This window comes from Ostrea edulis, chromosome 9, assembly GCF_947568905.1.
Source record: "Ostrea edulis chromosome 9, xbOstEdul1.1, whole genome shotgun sequence".
In the NCBI taxonomy this organism is placed as follows: domain Eukaryota; kingdom Metazoa; phylum Mollusca; class Bivalvia; order Ostreida; family Ostreidae; genus Ostrea; species Ostrea edulis.
The window spans coordinates 24125743-24147377 of record NC_079172.1 but is presented as its reverse complement, the minus strand read 5'-3'; the positions used below and the strand labels follow the sequence as shown (position 1 = coordinate 24147377).

Sequence of the window (21635 nt, the reverse complement as noted above, 5' to 3'; positions counted from 1 at the left end):
TCATACCTATACTTAGCGTTTACGGCTGTAGCAGTGAGGGTTCTTTAACGTGCGAAAGCGTACCGTGACTGACACGGGACCTCCATTTTAAGGTCATATCCGAAAGACCCGTGATTCGTGATCACTTCTAAATGCCAATTTGAAATATATGACTGATATTAAAATTTTCTAAATGTAGGTCAAAGGTCAATATGTAAGGTCAAAAGGTAAAAGATTTCGGTGTGAATGGAAATGTCACAAGAAATACACATACCAAATATGAACGGTATATCTCTTGTGGTGTAAAATTTATGACCAAGGTTAAAGTTTTTTCCACAGACAGACAGACGGACAGGCCAAAAACTAGATTCCCCCATAGTAACCATGTATCTCTGAGGCATTTTCTGTCATCAAAAGAACAAATGTAAAAATTCAGCATGCGTATCCCTCGCCAACATTCGTAGAATCTCCGTGTACTTCGTCGCTTTTCTCGCCTTTTTTTTGTATGACCATTATACCTCATACATTTATTTAACTTGAACCAGATGAACCCTTAGAAGATGCCTTCATATTTAGTTCATATTGAGAGCATGATTATAATAATAACCAGACAGAAATTTGTTGCGAGCAACGAAAATGTCTGTAATTATGTAATGCAATATAAAAACCAACCGTCTACTTCTCAAATGGTCCTCTACAAAATGTTCTTCGATAAAGAGATTTAAATTAAAAAGCACAAAAATATCAAATATAACGTCCCTAAAGCTACATTGGTAAACAAAATATTCTTTATTTTTGAGATAAGTGCGATATGATTTAGATATGCTCTAGAAATCCTTTTTAGTTTTTGAGACATTTAAAATACCTTTAGCCTCTCTCAGCTCCCCATTTCTTGTCTTGTCCCATAAACTTCACATCGTCGAATAAGTTGTCATTATTTACGAAAATGATTTAAAACTTATAATATTTTTTTTTTTTTTTAATTTCGAGATAAATTTGAAATTCAACTTCAGGAGCTTAGCTGGACAATAACTTCCACGGAACCGTACTACAACTTTCAAACTATGAACATAGAGAACAACAATTTTGTAACATTAATCAATGATGAAAACGTACGAAATGCAAGATATAAATAATTTATATTTACAGCACTTTCTTTCGTTTGTATGGAATTTATTGTACAGAGGGGTGTTGGTAAATTTCAAATACCTTCAATGACTTCTTCTGACAGTCTGTGGCATACATGTAGGTCATGAATTCGCTAAATCTTTTGAAGATTTATTCCCGAAAATTGAAAAGCTAACTATGCCCAAAGGCTCTTTCACAATTCCAAATACCTTTATAGAATTGTTGAAGACAGAAATTGAAAACATGTCAATTTCCAAAAGCTAATAAGATTAGATGAAATTTCTGAAAGTGAGTATTGATGTCAAGGCCGATATTTTGTGTTTTATCATGAACTTTTCTATACAGGAGGGTGGCATACGTTGTAAGTGAATGGAACAAAGCTAGAGTTACCCCGCTTTTCAAATCTGGTGATCTTTCCATATTAAGGAGGTATACTACATTGTCATAATGGCTGACTTCCTTTCAAACGTGACTGAAAATATCAGCAATACATATATATTCCTTTTAGATTCAATCGCCTAGCCGATTAGCTCATTAGATTAGCGCGTCGATTATTAAACTGTAGATCGCGGGTTCGATTCCAATAGAAATTTTTTATCAATTTTTTCAGATTACTTTCTACGAAAACTGCTTTTTTGGACTAAATAAAGTGAATTTGAAAGTTTTCAATTTCAAAATATTGTTGCACGCAGCCTCCACCTTTCATCCATATTTGGTGTAGTATTCCTCCTGAACAATTACAGACCTGTTTTTGTTTTACCTATCATGAGCAAAATTATGGAAAGACATATTTTTAACGCTTGTTACGAGTATTTGAATGCCAATAATTAAGTCAATTAACAGAACATCAATCAGGCTGTAGACCAAACCATTCACACGAAACTGCTTTACATAATATCACTGACAAATAGCTTTAAAAAATTATGATGAAAGGAAATTTGTAAGTGTACTTTTTACTGATCTTAACAAAGCCTTTCACACGGTGTATTGATGCACAAACGTTACCTTTACGTATATGTGAAGATACTCTTAAATGATTTCTTGTTTATCTACACGGAAGATCACAATGTGTCAAATGGAAAAGGGATACATGGAAAAAAGTTACATCATAAAAACACTTACAAACTAGAGCAAAACTCGTTGCAAAGCAACGAGAGGTCTTCTGTCGGAGCTGTGTGACATAAAAACCTTGAACTTGACTATATGTCCTTGGGTCAGGTCCTAATGCAGCCTCAGTTAACATGAAAATCTGTTGTAAGTATGAAATCTAAATGTTTCTTCATTACTTGATATGACCAGGACGGGGTTTGTATTTTCTAAAAAGTGAACTTGACAATGTGACCATGGGTCAAGGCCAGGACATATTCTTTGATCATATGGAAACTTTTTATCAATATTAATTAAAACACACAGTGCGCACAGAAGTCGCGTATGAATTTCACGCCAGGGGCACGTACCGAAGTTACATAATTTGGACCAGGAGTTCTGAATCAATGTTTAATCAAAGTCATTGTTTTTAAACAATACAACAAATCATTTGAAATGAGACTGGCCGGCCATGGGTTTCTGAATATTCTATACGCATGTTTAGATTTGCATGGTTTAATCATGATTATAAACTATTGATTTCAAAACGTGTTCAGAAATAATTCGTTATGATTGTAAAATGTATCCATTTTCTTTTTCACAACGAAGAATTTGAGTAAAGCTTGTGTGTTCAGTTAAAGTAGTGTGAAATCACAGATCGCTATTCCAGCAGTGATGAATCTCCGATATTAAACACACATTCAATTAGTACGGCGGCGTAGAAAGGCCAAGTAAAAAAAAATTATTATTCGTTCGGACGAATTAGTAATTCGTTTGGACGAATTATCAATTTGTTCGGACGAATTAGCTATTCGTTCGGACGAATTACCAATTTGTTCGGACAAATAAGTTATTTGTTCGGACGAATTAGCAATTCGTTCGGACGAATTAGCTATTTGTTCGGACAAATTAGTAATTCGTTCGGACGAATTAGCAATTTGTTCGGACGAAGTAGAAATTCGTTCGAACGAATAAGTAAATTTGTTCGGGCAAATAAGTAATTTGTTCGGACGAGTTAGTAAGTTTTTCGCACGAATTTGTAATTAGCTATAAGGCAACGCCAATGCCGTAGTAAAACATCATAAAGTGGTGGTTGGGAAGCACAAAACTTAAATTGGGGCACATGCTAAAATGGGATTCAATTCCAAAATTTTCCATATAAACATCATGAAGATGGTGACGGTAAATACAGTAAACTACATAACCACCTCAACCCCTGAAATAACAAGCTAAAAATGACAAAAAAGTTTTTCGATAGGACAAAATGATATATGCTGTCTTTATAGAGAGCTCTGTAGATACATGTACCTGTAGGTACATGTATACATACATATACAGAGATCTATAAGCTTGTAGGGAGGGTTGGCAGCGGATACTCGTCAGGGACGTAGCAACAGGGAGGGACGGGGACAGGAAGGGCCTGGTCCTCTCCCCACTTTTAAAAAAAATCTTCCCTTTTTTCTTTTTTCTTAATTGCATTATTGTCGTCCTATACAAAACTTTAGTTTCTTATTGAATGTGTTGTACAGAATTTGATTTGATTTGATTTAATGTTTTCCGCCACACTCAACAATTTTTCAGTTATCTGGTGGCGCCCAGTTTTTATTGGCGGAAGATACAATGTACCTGGGAAGAGACCACCGACCTTCCGAAACAGGGAAACTTTCTCACTTACCGGCGCGAGCGGGATTCGAACTCGCGCCGACAGAGGTGAGAGGCCGTGAAATATTGAGCGCGATGCTCTAACCACTCGGCGACGGAGGACCTTATCGTTGTACAGAAAATTTTCATTTAATATACTTTTGCCCGGGGAAGGGGGGGGAGGGGGTTTGAGGCCTACCTCAAACTTTTAAGACTAAGCAAGGTGTAGGGATTTCCACAATTTTTAGCTCGTTATTTCAGGGGTTTTTTTTGGGGGGGGGGGTATGAAGTTTACTGTATTTACCGTCGCCATCTTCATGATGTTTATATGGAAAATTTTGGAATTGAATCCCATTTTAGCATGTGCCCCAATTTAAGTTTTGTGCTTCCCAACCACCACTTTATGATGTTTCACTACGGCATTGGCGTTGCCTTATTTATAGCTAATTACAAATTCGTCCGAACAAATTATTTATTTGCCCGAACAAATTTACTTATTCTTTCGAACGAATTTCTACTTCGTCCAAACAAATTGCTAATTCGTCCGAACAAATAACTTATTTGTCCGAACAAATAGCTAATTCGTCCGAACGAATAATATGGGGGTTTTTTTACTTGACCTTTCTACGCCGCCGTAAATTAGACATGATTGAGAAACGAACTGTATATTAAATTGCCTGACTCAATGCTCTAGAATTTTGAATTTAAAACAAATCAAACGTAAGACCAGGGACGTATAAACAAGTATATACATCCCCGGAAAGACTGAATTATTCGAAAAATCCAATATGATCGAAAACATAACATTCTGTGTTATATTTAGGACGACAATGTTTACTTTGTGTACATGCCCTGGTTCACACGCGATGGTTCCTCGAGTCGGTTACGTAATTGTAAACAAAAACAAACCCCGCGGTGTATGTAAGATGCGTGTAGTTAATGACTGAGTTATTCTATGCTTGAAGGTTTGTTTCTTCAATTAAATATATCGTTGTGTTTATAACAAACGTAGAGGAGATAACCTTTTCCTCTTTTTTTCTTTGGAACGATTGTTTATATTAAAGCTACTAAACAATAAAAAAAACAAAGTTGTCGATAGATGATTTTTAAAGGAACCATAGATCACGTTAAAACCTTATTTTAAAAGAATATTAGCATTTCATGAAGTCAAATTTATCAATTAAAGCAAGTTTATTTAAGTTATACATGTACGCATATGTTTCCCCCTTCACCTACCTAATGATACGGTTACCTGTTTGCGGGTCAAGCTTTTTACTCATATATAACACAATACTCGAGCAAAATATTATGTTTATCAGATCTATAAGATGTTAAAGAACAACTTTTCCAGCAAAAGCCATATCGAAATATTTACCGTTTTTGAGTTATAAAGCGAAAACTTTGAAGATCCCCAGATCCCTAATTTAAGGGGCCAGCCCCTTTTAAGGGATATTAAAAGAAAGCTCTTAACATTTTGCACAACTTTTGTTCTACACGTCTTAACAAAATATTTTTAGTTTAAAAGATACAAAGGAAAATATGTGTAATTTTTTGCTCCTTTAGCCGTCCTAATTTTTTAACCCTGTCAACCACCATTTCGAACGCTGTAATCAAAAAACAAAAAACGATGTGCACAACTACAATGCTCCTACTTTTCATTTTCAATGCATTTTCTGCTCAAGCTTATACAGTCTCGGAGCCTTTGTCTGGAAACCAAAGCCCCTAAAATTTCATTCAAAGGGGAATAACTTGTGAACAGAAGGAAATTTCTGAAATGTAGTACATGATTTTAAAATTGTTCTGTAAAGTTTATAAACCCTGAAAATTTGAGCAAAATCCATGCAGAAATGAGCGAGATATGAAGCTTCAAAGTTAGCGTCTAGGGGAAAAAAAAAAAGAAAAGAATAATAAGAATAATCTTAACCAGCACAATCAGTAGAAGGTCTTCCGTTGTTACGGAAGACCTTAACAAGGGTACCTGTAAAGTGCGAAACGAAACGAAATCTACTGCAACGAAATGAAATTTACCGAAACGAATCGAAACCTACCAAAACGAAACGAAACAGATTGTATAACCCAACTCTTTTAATTATAATAATTAAAAATGGTATCTTAGGCCCCCGTGAAAGTTACCACATATAATAAAATTCCCTTCCCTTTGATGTAGGCTTTCGGCTTGACTGATATAAAGTTTTAAAAGTTGGAAGGGGACGGGGGGGGGGGGGGATGAGTAAGCACAAAGTACATATCCGATGTTGATTAGATACCATGTGCAATTAGTTTCGGATCCATAAATTTCAGAACGACTACGGATATCTCCGTTTACCTGATCAGGATATAGGGCTCACGACGGATTTGACCGGTCGACAGGGGATGGTTACTCCTCACAGGCACCTGATCCCACCTCTGGTGTGTCCAGGGGTCCGTGTTTGCCCTGCTCTTGATTTCATATCCTTTATAAAAGTTATGAGATTGATCACTGTTCTTTATCTTCAACTTTTCATAAGTATAATAATCATACAGAATCTATAGATAGGTATGTTTTTGGAATCCTTTGTTTCCTGTAGAGTCAACATATATAACATTTCTAAAGTTTGATGACAATATCCTGGATATCAATGCACATGCGAAAAAGAACCTACCTAATATCAATATTCAGACGCGAATACTACTTCACACATTGAAATGGAGATTAAATTTCGTAATTTTGAGAGATCTTTAAAAAATTCACAATACTACATCCTTACATTGTTTTAACGTGTGCGAATAGGATCGTTTCAATAGGAACAGTTTTTATTGCATTTTAATGGGACGGGAACGCTAAGCTAGTTTTATTTCCCTATAGCAAATAATAATACCTTTTTTTCAGTCAGCAAAGGTGCCAGTTCCCTATTTCTGAAACTACATGGCCTGCATGTAATTTTTTAATCACAGAGAAGTATGTAAATGCTTATTGAAAAACATATATTGAAACATTAAATTTGAACCATTTTTTAAATCACCCTTCCTCTCATGACCGCATGCTCAAATTCAGGAGGGCGATGGTACGGTGGCATGATGACCTATTTCGATGACGATGGTAGTATCGTAGTATCGACATTATTGCATCGCCAGCCTAACAATGTACCATCGCGGCAATGGTACGATGACAGTGGCAAAAAATAGGATCCCCACTGCACATAATTTTGTGCTCTTACTGCTTTTAAAAACAGCGTATTAATCGTCTCCCCAACTCTTTGTAAAGCCTGCGATGCCTGATTTGTTCGTTAATTAGATATTGAGTCACGTGATACCTTGACGTCATGCGAACTGTCATCGATCATTGATGGAGTGCATCTGTTGCTCAGATATTCCTGAGGGTTGGTTTGGTTTTTTTTACCTTGGATTTAATACTCACCACCACATGTTCGATTCATTGACGACTGACTGAACACCCATGTCTTAGAACTCCTCCATTATGACGACACCCACACTGAGAGGCCTCTGGAGGATAACTAACGAATTGAAATTATGGTATTTCAATGTCTTTTTAAATATTCCATAGACACTTAAGATATACTGTATATCTGACATATATAATTTACAACAAACAATTAAAACGATATCCATATATGTAATAATGAAAAGCTAACACCTTATTCCATCAGAGTTAATAGATACACAGCCCACAGAGAGTCGATCGTCGCCTACAGAAGGTTTTTTTTAATTGTCTACAGAAGGTTGGTTTTTGCTTTCTGAAGGTTTGCCCGCACCTACAGGTTTGTCCGCATGTACAGAAGGTTTGCCTGTACCTATAGAAGGTTGCTATTGCTTTCAGACGTTTTTCCTCACCTACAAAAGACTTGTCATAGCCCGCGGAAGGTTTGGACAGTAGATCTAGCATTAACATGGACTTGTTGAAGATGTCATACTTATTGGTCAGTTCTTCAGATATCGAACTTACTGGTCAGTTCTTCAGGTATCACACTTACTGGTCAGTTCTCTAGGTATCACACTTACTGGTCAGTCCTTCAGGTATCACACTTACTGGTCAATTCTCCATGTATCTCACTTACTGGTCAGTCAGGTATCACACTTACTGGTCAGTCAAGTATCACACTTACTGGTCAATTCTCCAGGTATCACACTTACTGGTCAGTCCTTCAGATGCTTTTTAAAAAACCCTTTCAATTCAATAATGACTGCAAAAACACTGTGAGAAGGAGCTGGGGATCGACATAGTAAATTCACTGGAATTTACCAAGGCTAACAAAATAACTATCTATTATTATACTTATAAATTTACTGTTTTCCAAACTCAACTGCGCATACCCCCATCATTAATGTTAACAAATAACTGGTAATTATCCGAAAATGAAATAACTGCGTTTTCTTTGTCAAAACAAATTAACAAAATGAAATAATTCATTTGCTTGCTGTTATTGAAACATAATAAACTATTTTCCAGTGTATTTTTGATTCTGTTTGTGGTAATCTATAAGTAATAATGTATTTATTTTTCCTACATCGATCTTTGTTTAGTGTATGTGTGTATATATTGTAGACAAGGTATTAAAACAGTTATTTCATGCCTAATTGGGAAACAGTCAACTGTTGTCCCTCGGAAGCGGATATGACCTGCGAAATGTTGTCCGAGGCAGTAGTTTCCCTTGTCCCACCCCAGGACAACAGTATTTGTTTCTAAACTTATTTCTCTGATAATATATATTTACATATTGTAATAATTCTGAATCCTCTGCCATTTGCCTGTATTGTACACAGTATACCTATGAGACACAAGACTCCTTTGGTCAATAAACAAATAATTATACAATTATTGACTGGGTTCGAGGACAACAGTTGTTTTGTTTGACCCAAAAACGGATCTGCTACCCGAAGCTGTAGGCTGGGGCATAACAATTTTGACCGTTTCCCAATTAGGCACGAAATAACTGTATACCGTAAATAAATATGTACTTGTATGACGTTGTTATATTATCAATATTTTAAATTTAAATATTGAATTAATTAAATTTATGAAATACGATTTAAATTGATATGAAATGATAACTGTGATGAAACGTGACGTACCAGCCTTATCCAGAATTGTTTTGTTTCGATACATGAATAAGTTTTTATGAATTCATAATTTATTTAGGTTATGATTTTAGTATTTTGAAACGTAAATAACTTTATGTCTGTTTTATATGACGTACATATATACACATTATTTGAATCCCGGGCGGGGCTTGCATACACATAATTCTTTTCTATTAATTACAAGAAAAACATTACTATTTCCAATCATATTTAAAATCACGGGGATATATGCATCCGTAATATTGTAAGTATAAGAATTTTCTGAGAGAGAGAGAGAGAGAGAGAGAGAGAGAGAGAGAGAGAGAGAGAGAGAGAGAGAGAGAAAGGATTACAAAGCCATTCCTAATATGTACATCTATCTTGTTCCGCTACACCGATTACTGTACAGAAATATGTACATATGCTTGTATGACCTTCTAGGTTTTCTTTCTTTTTTTAAAAAGAAAATTCCCATAATTATTTTCTGAATAATTTGGGGAATAACATTAATTTTCATGTGAGAACACAAAATTTCATTAATCACTAGGCAAACAAAGTTTGATTTATTGGTCCGAAACATTCTCAATATATATATGTAACATCTTTTGATTTTCCAGTATCCCCTGGTTTCCTTATTTTGGAGGGGTTAATTGACGAAGGCCGCGGAAATAAACAGGATTATTTGCGTGGTAAGTGGATATAGGTCTGTGATATATATATATTTTTTTAATTTTGTTCATTGCTACATAGCGACATTGTTTTTCTTTCAACGTTTGTTTTAAAATCATCACTGGGTCAAAGTTATTATCGTTTCTTTGAAACACAGAAATACCACCAACTTTTTTTCATAGTTTGAAGTTAAGTAGTAATAATAATGTCCTTTATTGAAACAGGATAGCACAATTAGTTTAAAAACTAGTTTACATTGTGGTCCTGAAAACATATATACAGACAGTAGTATTATACAGATACAATATGAAATAGTATATGAAGGTATGTTGTATACATACATGTACGCTATCTACATATTTAAAACTGAAAATAAATAAACAGATAAATTAAAAAAAAAAGAAGTAATAAAACTGAAAATAACAAAAAACAAATCTATATGGTTTTAATTTTCCGAATGAACAGAATTTCTAAGATAAGCGGATTTTAAAGTTTCCAATGTTGGGTAATATTTTAAAACTTCTGGCATATTATTCCATAATTTTGAACCGTAAATTGTAAAAGATCTTCTAAAATATCGTGTCTTTGCTCTCTGGATGTATAATAAATTACTTTGACTTAATCTGGTAGATCTACTGCTAATTTCATGAACATACTAAAAACATCTAAATAACCATGTAAAACTTTGAAGACAAGAATGATAGTTCTATATACAAAATGGTCTGACAAGAGGCATCCATCTAAGTTGCTGCATCATTTCTGTTGTAGGTGTATGAAAATTTCTATTTAAAATCACTCTAGCAGCTCGATTTTGAAGTTTGCATAATTTGTAAAGATCGTCCTTGTTTTTCATATTGCCCCAAACAGTACAACAGTAGTTAAAATGAGGAAAAACAATTGTATTAAAAAATTTCAGTAATAATTCAGTTGACAAGAATGAACGTAATCTAGATAACACACCTATTTTGCTTGCAAGTTTTTTGGTTAAAATTTCAACATGTTCAGACCACGTGAGACATCTGTCAATATAAACACCAAGTAGTTTTGCACATGATACATTTTCGATGGCGATATTGTCCACTTTTATCGAAAGTTTTCTACAATTTCTTAATCTTTTCTCTGTACCAATTATCATGCACTGCGTTTTCTTGAGATTGATTGTAAGATTGTAAGTAGTAATCTAACAATTCATTGAGTGGGGTAGGGTGGGGTGGGGGGTGTTATATCCCATTTGAGAACTTTTCACTGATATAAGGACGTATCTAGCTTTAGGTGGCATAATTCAATGGTATATAAGAATTTACTGTTCAAAAATTACATAGGATATATATGTATTAGTAGTACATGTATATCGAAGAGATTTTGATTTTTCTGCAACCGATGATCGGAAAAGTATATAAAAATCATGAAAAGGTAACTTTAACAGTTTTATACGGTGTAATCAATTGTATATTATTATTATTATTATCATCATCATTATCATCATCATTATTATTATTATTATTATTATTATTTACTTTTTACCAGAAATACGTTCATAGCGTTTTGAAATCATCTCAATGAAATCAAATTTCAATAAAATCAGATGAAAACTAAAACAAATTTGTTAGCTGCTTTCATCGGTGCAGTGAATTGAAGCATGTGCTCTGATATATTTCTAAACGATAGAAGAAGAAAAATCATTCATGAAGTTTTAAAGGAATTTCCATTAACTGTCCATACGTTTTAATACGACGGTTTTTAAAACTGATTACTTCTTAGATGACATGTGTATTGTTTAGCGTGTATACAGCGTGGATATCCCTCACAGTGGAGAATCGGCTTCTGTACACACACTAGTGTTGTGATTAGATGCACTCACATTTCTGTTATCGACTTCATCACCTGTCACTCGACATAAACGTGTTCAAGATACAAGTCGCCTGCGACTGAAATACCCACCATGGAATTAGAGCGTGGGGAATATGCTCCTGCCCACCCAGTCGATAAAGGGTGGGCCTGGGCTATACTGTCAGGTAAGACTTTTTTTGTCGATAGTGCAAAGTGATGATACTTATATTTTTGCGTTTACAATGAATGTTTAGTAGGCATGCAAATTAAATGACTGTGTCCTTGTGTGTACACGTGCCGCAGGTACTCTGTTAATTCATAATTGTCCTATAATTTCACCCTTTCCCAATTAAGCTGTCAGAGTTTTAGTTATAATGTTAAACGCCCCGTTTTCATTTGACTCCTGAATATTGTGGAGGCTGTGTTTGAGGGGAAATAAATATTCTGGGATATATTGATCATCAATAGTATAATTCATTATGTCCTGTTTATATGATTGAAAGGAAGGAAAGGTACATCCTAGTAAACTGTTGCATAACAAGGAAATCAATAACAAATGGTACTTTTAAATGAATGCATTACATAGAGAATAAATATCTATAGTCACCTACTCTATTGAAAGTCTACACTGTCTGTTGAAATTCGTGATTTTCAATGAATGAGAGTATCAGATATCTAAACGTAGTACTACCCGCAGTGGCGGATCTATAGGGGGTTACAATATCTTAACGTAGTACGACCCGCAGTGGCGGATCTATAGGGGGTTACAATACCAACCCCACCCCATCATCCCGGTTGAACATTTTAAACAAACGTAGTTATTTTTGTCATTTAGGGGTATTCAGTCCCCCCTTTCTTGGAATAAACTTGGGTCACAACCAGCCCCAACCCCTGATAATTTTTAGACCCGCCCCAAATGTGTAAAATTAAGCAACACACACACACACACACACACACACACACACCCCGAATATTTGATTTCTCTAAATGGTCATATGGTTTCAATTCACTTTCAAAAGCAATGAAGTGTTTTAAATACCACAGAAAAGGAACAGATTTAATTCATATGTTGGACATGGTCTTTGTATTTCAGCATCCTTGGGTGCCATGATGATATATGGAGGGATACACCGTGGGTTTGGAATTTTATTCGTAGAGTTCCGAAAGACTTTTAATTCCTCCTCAGCCAATATGTCTGTGGTGGTCAGTATCCAGATAGCAGTAATGAGCCTCTCAGGTAAGAAACGAAGGACTTCTAAACTAAATAATACATCTTACAAGTCAACGTAAACTTTAACGGTTTTCATATCGATCAGGGGTTTTCTTAATTCATGGTTAGTTTGGAGTCTGGGAAGATGTCGATAATCAGAAATTACCCCCAGGGTTAGTTATAATACAGGCTTTTGTTTTATCTGAGGAGTCATTTTCCTCCTTTGAGTAGAATCCCCGTTATCTTAATTGAAGTAGAAACACTCAGAACGTTCAAAAACCGTTTGACTTTGTCGTTCTCATTGACTTAGTAAATGGTTTGACCCAAATTTGCTACTACAGATCATGAACAAGCATAACGATTATCTAGATAACCTCGTTTAACCGACTTCAGAGTTTTGCAGGATTTAGAACTTACATCAGAGCTGAACATGTTTTCCACAACTCCATTTTTAAAAAAAATCTAATAGCCTATGTCATGGATTTCATATTGTCACAACTTTTTCATAGCATCATTCCTTGATTCAAAGGTCACTTAAAAGATTATTTTGCTGACTGACAGAGTGGAAATACGTGCATTACGCCAGGTCGATGATGGCGATATTTTGACGATGAAGGTTGCTCATAGTGGTTTTAAAGCATATTAGAATTAGTTTGGTACAACCCGCATGTACGTGCGAAACATATTCCATTTCAGTGGCGGATCCAAGAACTTTTGAAAGGGTTGGGGGTGGGGGTTCTATCATTAATAAAGGTTTTCAAGGGGGGGGGGGGAGTCCCCAAAATGCGTTATTTTTACCTTTTCAGCAAAATTTTCTGACGAAAGGGAGGATCTGTCCCCCTGGAATCCCCTCTGGATCCGCCACTGCATTTAAGGTGTTTGATGTATCTTACTGAAGATTTTCTCCAGCTCAATATCGCAGGGTGATAGGATCATCGTGATATTAGAGGCGGTTATCCCAGGGTGATAGGTTCATCATGACATTAGAGGCGGTTATCACAGGGTAATAGGTTCATCATGACATTAGAGGCGGTTATTACAGAGTGATAGGTTCATCGTGACATTAGAGGCGGTTATTACAGAGTGATAGGTTCATCGTGACATTAGAGGCGGTTATCACAGGGTAATAGGATCATCGTGACATCAGAGGCGGTTATCACAGGGTAATAGGATCATCGTGACATCAGAGGCGGTTATCACAGGGTAATAGGTTCATCGTGACATCAGAGGAGGTTATTACAGGGTGATAGGTTCATCGTGACATTAGAGGCGGTTATCACAGGGTAATAGGTTCATCGTGGCATCAGAGGCGGTTATTACAGGGTGATAGGTTCATCGTGACATCAGAGGCGGTTATTACAGGTGATAGGTTCATCGTGACATTAGAGGCGGTTATTACAGGGTGATAGGTTCATCGTGACATCAGAGGAGGTTATTACAGGGTGATAGGTTCATCGTGACATTAGAGGCGGTTATTACAGGGTGATAGGTTCATCGTGACATTAGAGGCGGTTATTACAGGGTGATAGGTTCATCGTGACATTAGAGGCGGTTATTACAGGGTGATAGGTTCATCGTGACATTAGAGGCGGTTATTACAGGGTGATAGGTTCATCGTGACATTAGAGGCGGTTTTTCTTGTTACCTGTTCGAGCTTCTTCATTGTAGTGTGTATATGTCTCTCAGTGAAAGTGTGTTACGATAAAGATTTACAAGTAGTCGTTGTGACAAACAGACACTCTTTCATTTTTGTTGTGATCACAAATGAAGATATATTAATAAATGTTTTCAGGAATATAATGAAATATGAAGGTATTAATAAATTGATCTTCTCTAAGTAATTCTTAAAATATCACGTTTAAAAGTTTTGAACGCGAGATTGATGACAATTTCCAGGTAGCAGAAAATAAATGTGTTTTTTTTTTTTAATTGTGATGATTGATTGTAGTTTGTTTTAGAAGTCTCCCAAAATTAGATTGTCCTTTATCAACAGGATTTGTCAGTATAACAATATTAAATGCGTATGTATTTCTGGGAATATTACGGTGCATATGTTACAATTCTAACTTTCAGAAGCACGCACCTGTTGAATCTAATACATTCTGCACTTTTGGTGTTGCTTTACCCCAATAATTGCCTCTGTAAACGAGGGCATGGCAGGGTATAAAGTATATCAGAAACACATTCTACTTTATCAAACAAAAAGTACTTCACTTATTCATCACATTCTCGCACGCCAGAGTTTCAGATTACGCTACCCTCCGTCAGGAATGTGATGAATAAGCAATTTACTTGTACTGTTTGAAGAATCTTTTTTATGCTGTATGAATATCTACTTTTAAAAAATCCACAAAGACATTCTGTATTAACATTCCTACACATCTACGGGGGTTTATTTTCGATTATTTTTGTCGTTAAGCCGCGAATACTAGCATAATACTAGTATTTAGTTCTGACAAAATTGTCTATTGTTTGTGTTAATTTGTATGGCTTTTCGCTAAGGAACAAATGTGTAGTTTGTCCGTATTATGGGTGTATGAAAAGAATAATAGTTTGGCGGAGTGGACTGTGCGGAAATTCCTCTATGCATACATTGTTTCGTATCCTCTATAATACAAATGAACTGGACATTTATTTCTTTTATTCATATTTTGAAACCCTTTTAATGCAAAGTTGAAGGGTCTATTGCATGGTACAGTGTATATCGAACATTGTAAACAATTACACAACAAAGATTTATCATTGACAAAACATTGGTGGATGTATATATTTCTAGACATAGGCCTCACGACGGATGTGACCGGTCGACAGGGGGTGCTTGCTCCTCCTAGGCATCTGATCCCACCTCTGTTTTGTCCGGGGGTCCGTACTTCCCCAACTCTTTTATTTTGTATTCCTTGTGGGAGTTATGGGATTGGTCACTGTTCGTTACCTAAAGATGTATAACAATAGTCTTCCGACAATAAAGTATCGCTAAAGTTTTTACAGAATGTAAAATAGAATTGCAGACCAAAAACGAAAACATGCATGCACATGATATAACTGTTACATACGACATAGTGAACATGCAAGGTGTCCCCTTGTATACTACAATATGATTTTGATGCACAGTCGCAAAACTTTTAAGCATTATAAAAAAATTAAACATTCTAATCTAATAACTCTTTCCAAAGAAACACCGGAATTATAATATGACATCTTTTATTTAAATGGAAACAGAAAAAAAATTAAAATACCCACTTTATGGGGGGAAAGAAGCATTTTAACACTATTATTCACGTAAGAGCATTTATGGTGTTTTAAAAAATTATGAATATTCAAACATGATATAGACGGACGATTCAAGTGTGTTATAATGAGCACATTATTTGAGGAAAATATATTAAAATGTCCCTTGTAAATACAGGTGAAATTAAGTGTGGCCAATATATCAGTCCATTGAATAAAAGTGAATGAAAGTAAATTTATTCAAGTGTTAGGTCTGTTTGAAGTAAGAAACTGAATTGATTGTGCCGTGGTATGCAAATGAATAGATTTTCACCCCTGTAAACTCGAGATCGTTAACCCTGGCGCGATCGGTAAGGCAATTGCATTTAGTTTGATACCGGGTAAGTTTTTATGTCATTTATGGGTCGATGCTTTAACTAGGTAAATTTTACAAGATAGCAGTATAGTAGTGACAATTTATGAGACTTAGTAAGTACTTACATTACCGGTATACCCTTACAACACACTACTGTAAGATAATTTCGATGCAAACTTTTAAGCATTCTAAAAAATTTAACAATGTAAACTATTTCCTAAGAAACACACCGGAATTCTGATATGGCATCTTTTATTCAAATGAAAACAGAAGAAACAATTTAATAAAATACCCTATAAAAAGGCATTTTAAAACACTATCATTTATGTAAGGGCACTTATGTGGTTTTCAAAAAGTCTAACAATTCAAACATGACATACACTAATAGAATATGGATGTTCTAAGTGTGTTATTATAAGTATATTATTTGAAGAGAAATTGTTAAAATGTCACTTGTAAATACAGGTGAAATGAAGTGTGGCCATAATGAAAAGGTGAAGATAACGAACATTGATCAATCTCATAAATCCTACATAGAATAAAAGTGAATGAAAGTAAATTTAGTCAAGTTTTAGGTCCATTTGAGACAAGAAGTTTGATTGACTGTGTCATGGTATGCAAATGAAGCAAATATGAATATTATATGATTTTCAGATTTTGCGTTTCATTGGATTGTAGAAACGAAACATGCTTCAGAAATGTGGTTAATGTGCTATATAGTTGATGAATAGAATGACACGATGACGTATACCGTGCTGTAATACCCGGGTAGAACGTTTTCAAACCAAAATAACTTTTCTCTTTATAAATTTATTTACCCGTAAACGCACAATGAGTTGCTTTTATTTCATACAAAACTTCGTATAAAATCGTAAATTGACATCTTATTGATAATGAATAAAAATAAAACGTATTAACAGCAGCAATTAAGACTAAATATTTGTTTAAATCTTTTATTGAGAACTTTTTAAAAACATGATATCAATAGGAATGAATCTACCGAAACAATAAACTCATTTTCTAACCCAATCGCAAATAAATCGACCGCTCCTGCGGCGGATGGTTAAAATGTCTCCATGTTCAAACAATGTAACTATCGAAAGAGGGGAGGTATATTGCAAGAGTTAATAAATCTAGAGAATAGGTAGATCACATACTAACGTAGTGCTCTGAACGTAGCAACACGGCGGGATTTCTTCACAGTGCCTTTGAAGCAACACACTTTGGAGGAACTGTACTTGGTGACAGAATCATTGCGAATTCTGCCCACTACCTACCCTATGTATACATGCCCTCGTGTTAGAGAACCTGAACATGGTTGCATCCAACACTTTCCTCTTTGTGAAATGCAGGGTCAACTCGGAGACATTACCGCATCTTGTCTGCTCTTTCCAGGTTTGTTTCTAATGACTGTGGGAATGAAGTACTTTAGCAGCCGACAGTGTGTCATTCTTGGAGGATTCTGCGTCACAACATCTCTCATACTCAGCACATTCGCCCAAAGCGTCGTACACCTGATTTTCACGCATAGCGTCTTAGTTGGTATGTAGGCATATACTAATGAAATTATTATTCCCATTATTTAGATACTAAATTGTCGATATATTTCAGGCATTGGTCTCGCGGCGATGATGGGCCCATCCCTTATCCTCACAGGGCAATATTTTGACGTCAGACGTGGAATGGCGAATGGATTTCACACTGCTGCCGCTAGTTTCGGTGCTTTTGTTTTCTCACCAGGGATCAGTTACTTCATACACACCTTCCATTTGAAGGGTGCCTTATTGATTTTGGCGGGATTAGCATTTCACGTAGTGCCAGCCGGAATGTTGCTCCGTCCACCCGAGTTGTACGAGAAATGGGCTCGACGAAGAAGATTGAAAAATAGCAATAATATAAAAGCGGCAAAGACGGCTCTTTTAATTGCCGGTCCCGATAAAGATCTCCCGCAGAAAGGAACTCTCCGGTTGAATGAATATCGTCCTTCATCCATCCACACGTCAGCAACGTTGATTCCGTCCATGAAACAGAAAGATACTATGAGTGTGCATAGCTATGAAATTCCAAAATATTCTAAAGGTATACACTTTTATTCGAATGGCAATATTAGCGATCATAGGCTAAGATTTAAGGAAAAGATATATGGAAGTGCCGACATGATAATGGTGGTACAATATGGCCAAGGATCATCTTCTAGTTTAAGAAATGACAGAAAATCAAACAGTTTATTATCAAATGCTGCGCTAACAAATAGATATACAGATCACGAGAATATCGAGTCAAGGTCAGAGTATCAGGAAGAAAGTAAAAATATTCGAAATTTTTTCAATATGTCTGTCTTTAAGAATGCTTCATATGTATTTTTCGCCATTGGATTCACGCTAGGTGTCCCAGTTGTCATTACTGTAGTATACCTCCCGGACGTCGCAAAGGATTGTGGGATTCCAAGCGACGAGGCTGCTCTTTTGGTGTCCATTTATATGGTAGGGGAAATAATTGGCCGTTGTGGAAGCGGGCTTTTCTCTGGCAAATTGATTCACCGCCAGATAGTGATTGCTTGGGCGTTGTTGATAGCGGGAATTGCTCAAAATCTCGTCCGATTTCTGTTGACTTTCTGGCTACTAGCTGTCTTTGCCTTTATTAACGGTGTATTTGGAGGTCCCATCCACGGGCTTTATGCATCAGTCGTGGCGGATATCCTGGGTATTCAGAATCTGAGAAGTGGGCTATGTGTTCTACAGATGTCTCAAGGTGTGATTTGGAGTGTTATTCTACCAATAACAGGTAAGATCCATTTACTAAGATTTTGTGAGCTTCATTTATTGATAGTAAGGTATCTATAACAGTATTCCAATTACATTTACTTTGATACGCTGTATATAACAAGAAAGGTATACTTATATTTTCAGGGTATCTTCGAGATGTTTCAGGAGACTACCTGTTGACATATCATTTCGTAGGATCAATAACCATTAGTGCCTCTATCATTTTATTTGTCAGCCATTATAAACTAAATTATAAATCACAAAATGTAGATGAATTTGATGTGGAGGAAGAAAGTGCATAGGGTTTATATAAATGTCGTTGTTTTTGTACGGTCTGTTTCGGTGATCTTTCTGAATGTCGATTATATTTTTCAGAGCATGTGTACAATGTGCCGGTATACAAGGCATGTACATGTACATGTATCATTTAGAGATGCTGTTATGTAGTGTTTGCTTTTAGCTCATCTGAGCTATCAGCTCAATTGAGCTTTTCTGATCACCTGGTTGTCTACCGTCCGTCTGTCTGTCAATAAAAGTAATACATTTTCAACTTCTTCTCCATAACTACATGACCATTTTCAACCAAAATTACGCAAAGCATCTTTGAACATAGGATTCCAAAATGTTCAAATGAAGGTTTACACCCATTGCAAAAGGGAGATAGTTAAGAAAATATGGTGGTAATAAAGACAATATGTGACATCTTTTAATATCCTTCTTAAGAATCACTAAGCCAAAAAAGGATAAAAACTTATGTGAGCTTCCTTAGCTTAATAAATGGATATTCAAAATTGTTCAAATCATGTTCCCCAGGGGTAGAGTGGGGCTATAGTAGGGGTTATATACGTCAGGATACATAGGAGAAATCTTTAAAACTCTGCTTCTCAAGACAACAGGACCATGGTTAGTCAATATTATTATGCAAACATCCTCATGTAATGTAGATTCCATTTTTAAATCTTGGTGTGTGTGTGGGGGGGGGGGGGGGGGGGGGCACAGTAGGATGAATTTTATATTGAAATCATAGGGGGAAATCTTTTCAAGACCAGCAATGTCACGGTTAGTCAAAACTATATACAAACGTTACGAGGTTGTGTACATTTCAGTTTATTCAAATCATGGCCCCGAAGGTTAGGGTTGAGCCACAATAGAGGATATTTTTTTTTATATGGTAATATATGAATATATGTTTCCCCTCAAGATCACCAGGGTCGTTATTTGTCATTATCAATATACAAGCATCTCTAGGTACTGCAGATTCAATTTTCATCAAATCATGACAAGGGGATTGTGATAGAATGGGGCCTTGATAGGGGTTCAAAGTTTTACATGAGCATTTATATATTCTTTGAAGATTTTCTCATGAAAAACAATTGATTAATCATATCAATACGCAAGCATTTCACTGTAGTGCAGATTTATATTTGACTGTTGGCGTAAATAGGAATTAAAAGTTTTACATGGGAATATATAGGGCATTTGAAAAAAAAAAACTTTTCAAGAGTAGCAAGGCAACACTAAATCATATTAATATGCAAACGTTCTGAAATCAGGGTTCTTTTTTTCATGGACCTTGGGGTTAAAATCTCGTATCAAATTTTACATAATACATGAATATGGGGTGTTTTATTTTTGTTTGTTGGAAAACAACACAATATACTTCAGAACAGCTAGGCCTTGTTAATCATATTGATACCGAGGCATCCTCATGCTGTGTTAATTCAAGTCTAGTTACATCAGAACCCCAGGGGTTAGGTTGTGTGTCATATAATGGGGTAAAACTTTGTCATGAGATTAAAGAGGGTAAAGAACTTCTAAAAATATTCTTCAGAACCGGGCCAAGGTGACTCAGGTGAGCATTGTCCCATGGGTCTCTTGTTATTTGTACTTATATGCAATAGCATGTTTTGTTATATACACTGTATGGAAGAAACTTTGGAAGATCTCAAACAATTTTGGTGGCTGGCAAAGTGTTCCATAATGTTCCACATACGGGTACTAACTGTTGCACAAGGAGAGGGTGGGGAAGCGCAATTGTTGTTTGCTTTGGTATTTTATACAAATTATAATTCTATAACATTTATATCATATAAATATATATATATAATTTTAGTAAATAAAAATATGATTCAATTTAGTGAAAACTTGTGCTACATGTACAATGATGTATGCAATGGGAATGATTTTTTTCCCTTTCTCTCTCTTTCGTTTTGGTCGGCGTTTTATAGAAATGTGCACACGCTTCATAGCTATGCTCTCGCAAAGGATGTATATGTATATAATACAGTTTAATGAAGGCATCCACTGCAGAGTATGGAACAAGGTCAAGGTCATACTGACGAGTAAGTCAAATCGTTTCCACTGAAGATGGACTGTATAGGAAGTGTCACGAAGACATCTTGAAAAGGTTAAGCTGAAGGTCAGTGTGAGATCATAATTATAGAAGATCACGATCAATATTTGGGGCAAACTTGTCATGATTTCATCAGAAAAGATGTATCTTTATATGAATCTCGGTGAAGGCACTGTCAATATAGGTCAGTGCTGATAGAGACTAGGGTTGTAGAAATGGTCAAGGTAAAGTCGGGCATACTACTTTAACACAATAGTAACAGATTACGATAGTTATAACCATGTTTTGAGGCCTTGGTTGCAATCTTCAAAAATTAAAGAACCAAGTTCGTCG

At 35.7% G+C, this 21635-nt stretch overlaps 1 protein-coding gene across 3 annotated transcripts; it reads left to right on the top strand.

Moving 5' to 3' along the window:
* The first annotated feature begins 11315 nt into the window (after window positions 1-11315).
* Window positions 11316-21086, top strand: LOC125658029 (monocarboxylate transporter 13-like). Of its 3 annotated transcripts, XM_056148930.1 has the most exons (6): window positions 11346-11576; window positions 12485-12628; window positions 17580-17726; window positions 17796-18263; window positions 18570-18968; window positions 19094-21086. In XM_056148930.1, exons 1-6 carry the CDS (start codon window positions 11504-11506, stop codon window positions 19249-19251), a joined length of 1389 nt encoding a protein of 462 aa, XP_056004905.1. In that variant the 5' UTR covers window positions 11346-11503; the 3' UTR covers window positions 19252-21086. The 3 variants fall into 3 exon arrangements, with proteins under 3 accessions (XP_056004903.1, XP_056004905.1, XP_056004904.1); XM_056148928.1 differs by having other exon boundaries at window positions 11316-11576; window positions 17796-18968; XM_056148929.1 differs by lacking the exon at window positions 17580-17726 and having other exon boundaries at window positions 17796-18968.
* The last annotated feature ends 549 nt before the right edge of the window (window positions 21087-21635 follow it).

Excerpts from the sequence above, each read along its gene's own strand:
- LOC125658029 (XM_056148928.1), top strand. The coding sequence starts at position 11,504 with ATGGAATTAGAGCGTGGGGAATATGCTCCTGCCCACCCAGTCGATAAA. Across the intron at positions 11,577-12,484 it reads GGCCTGGGCTATACTGTCAG|CATCCTTGGGTGCCATGATG; the intron begins GTAAGACTTTTT and ends TTTGTATTTCAG. Across the intron at positions 17,727-17,795 it reads CACGCATAGCGTCTTAGTTG|GCATTGGTCTCGCGGCGATG; the intron begins GTATGTAGGCAT and ends GATATATTTCAG.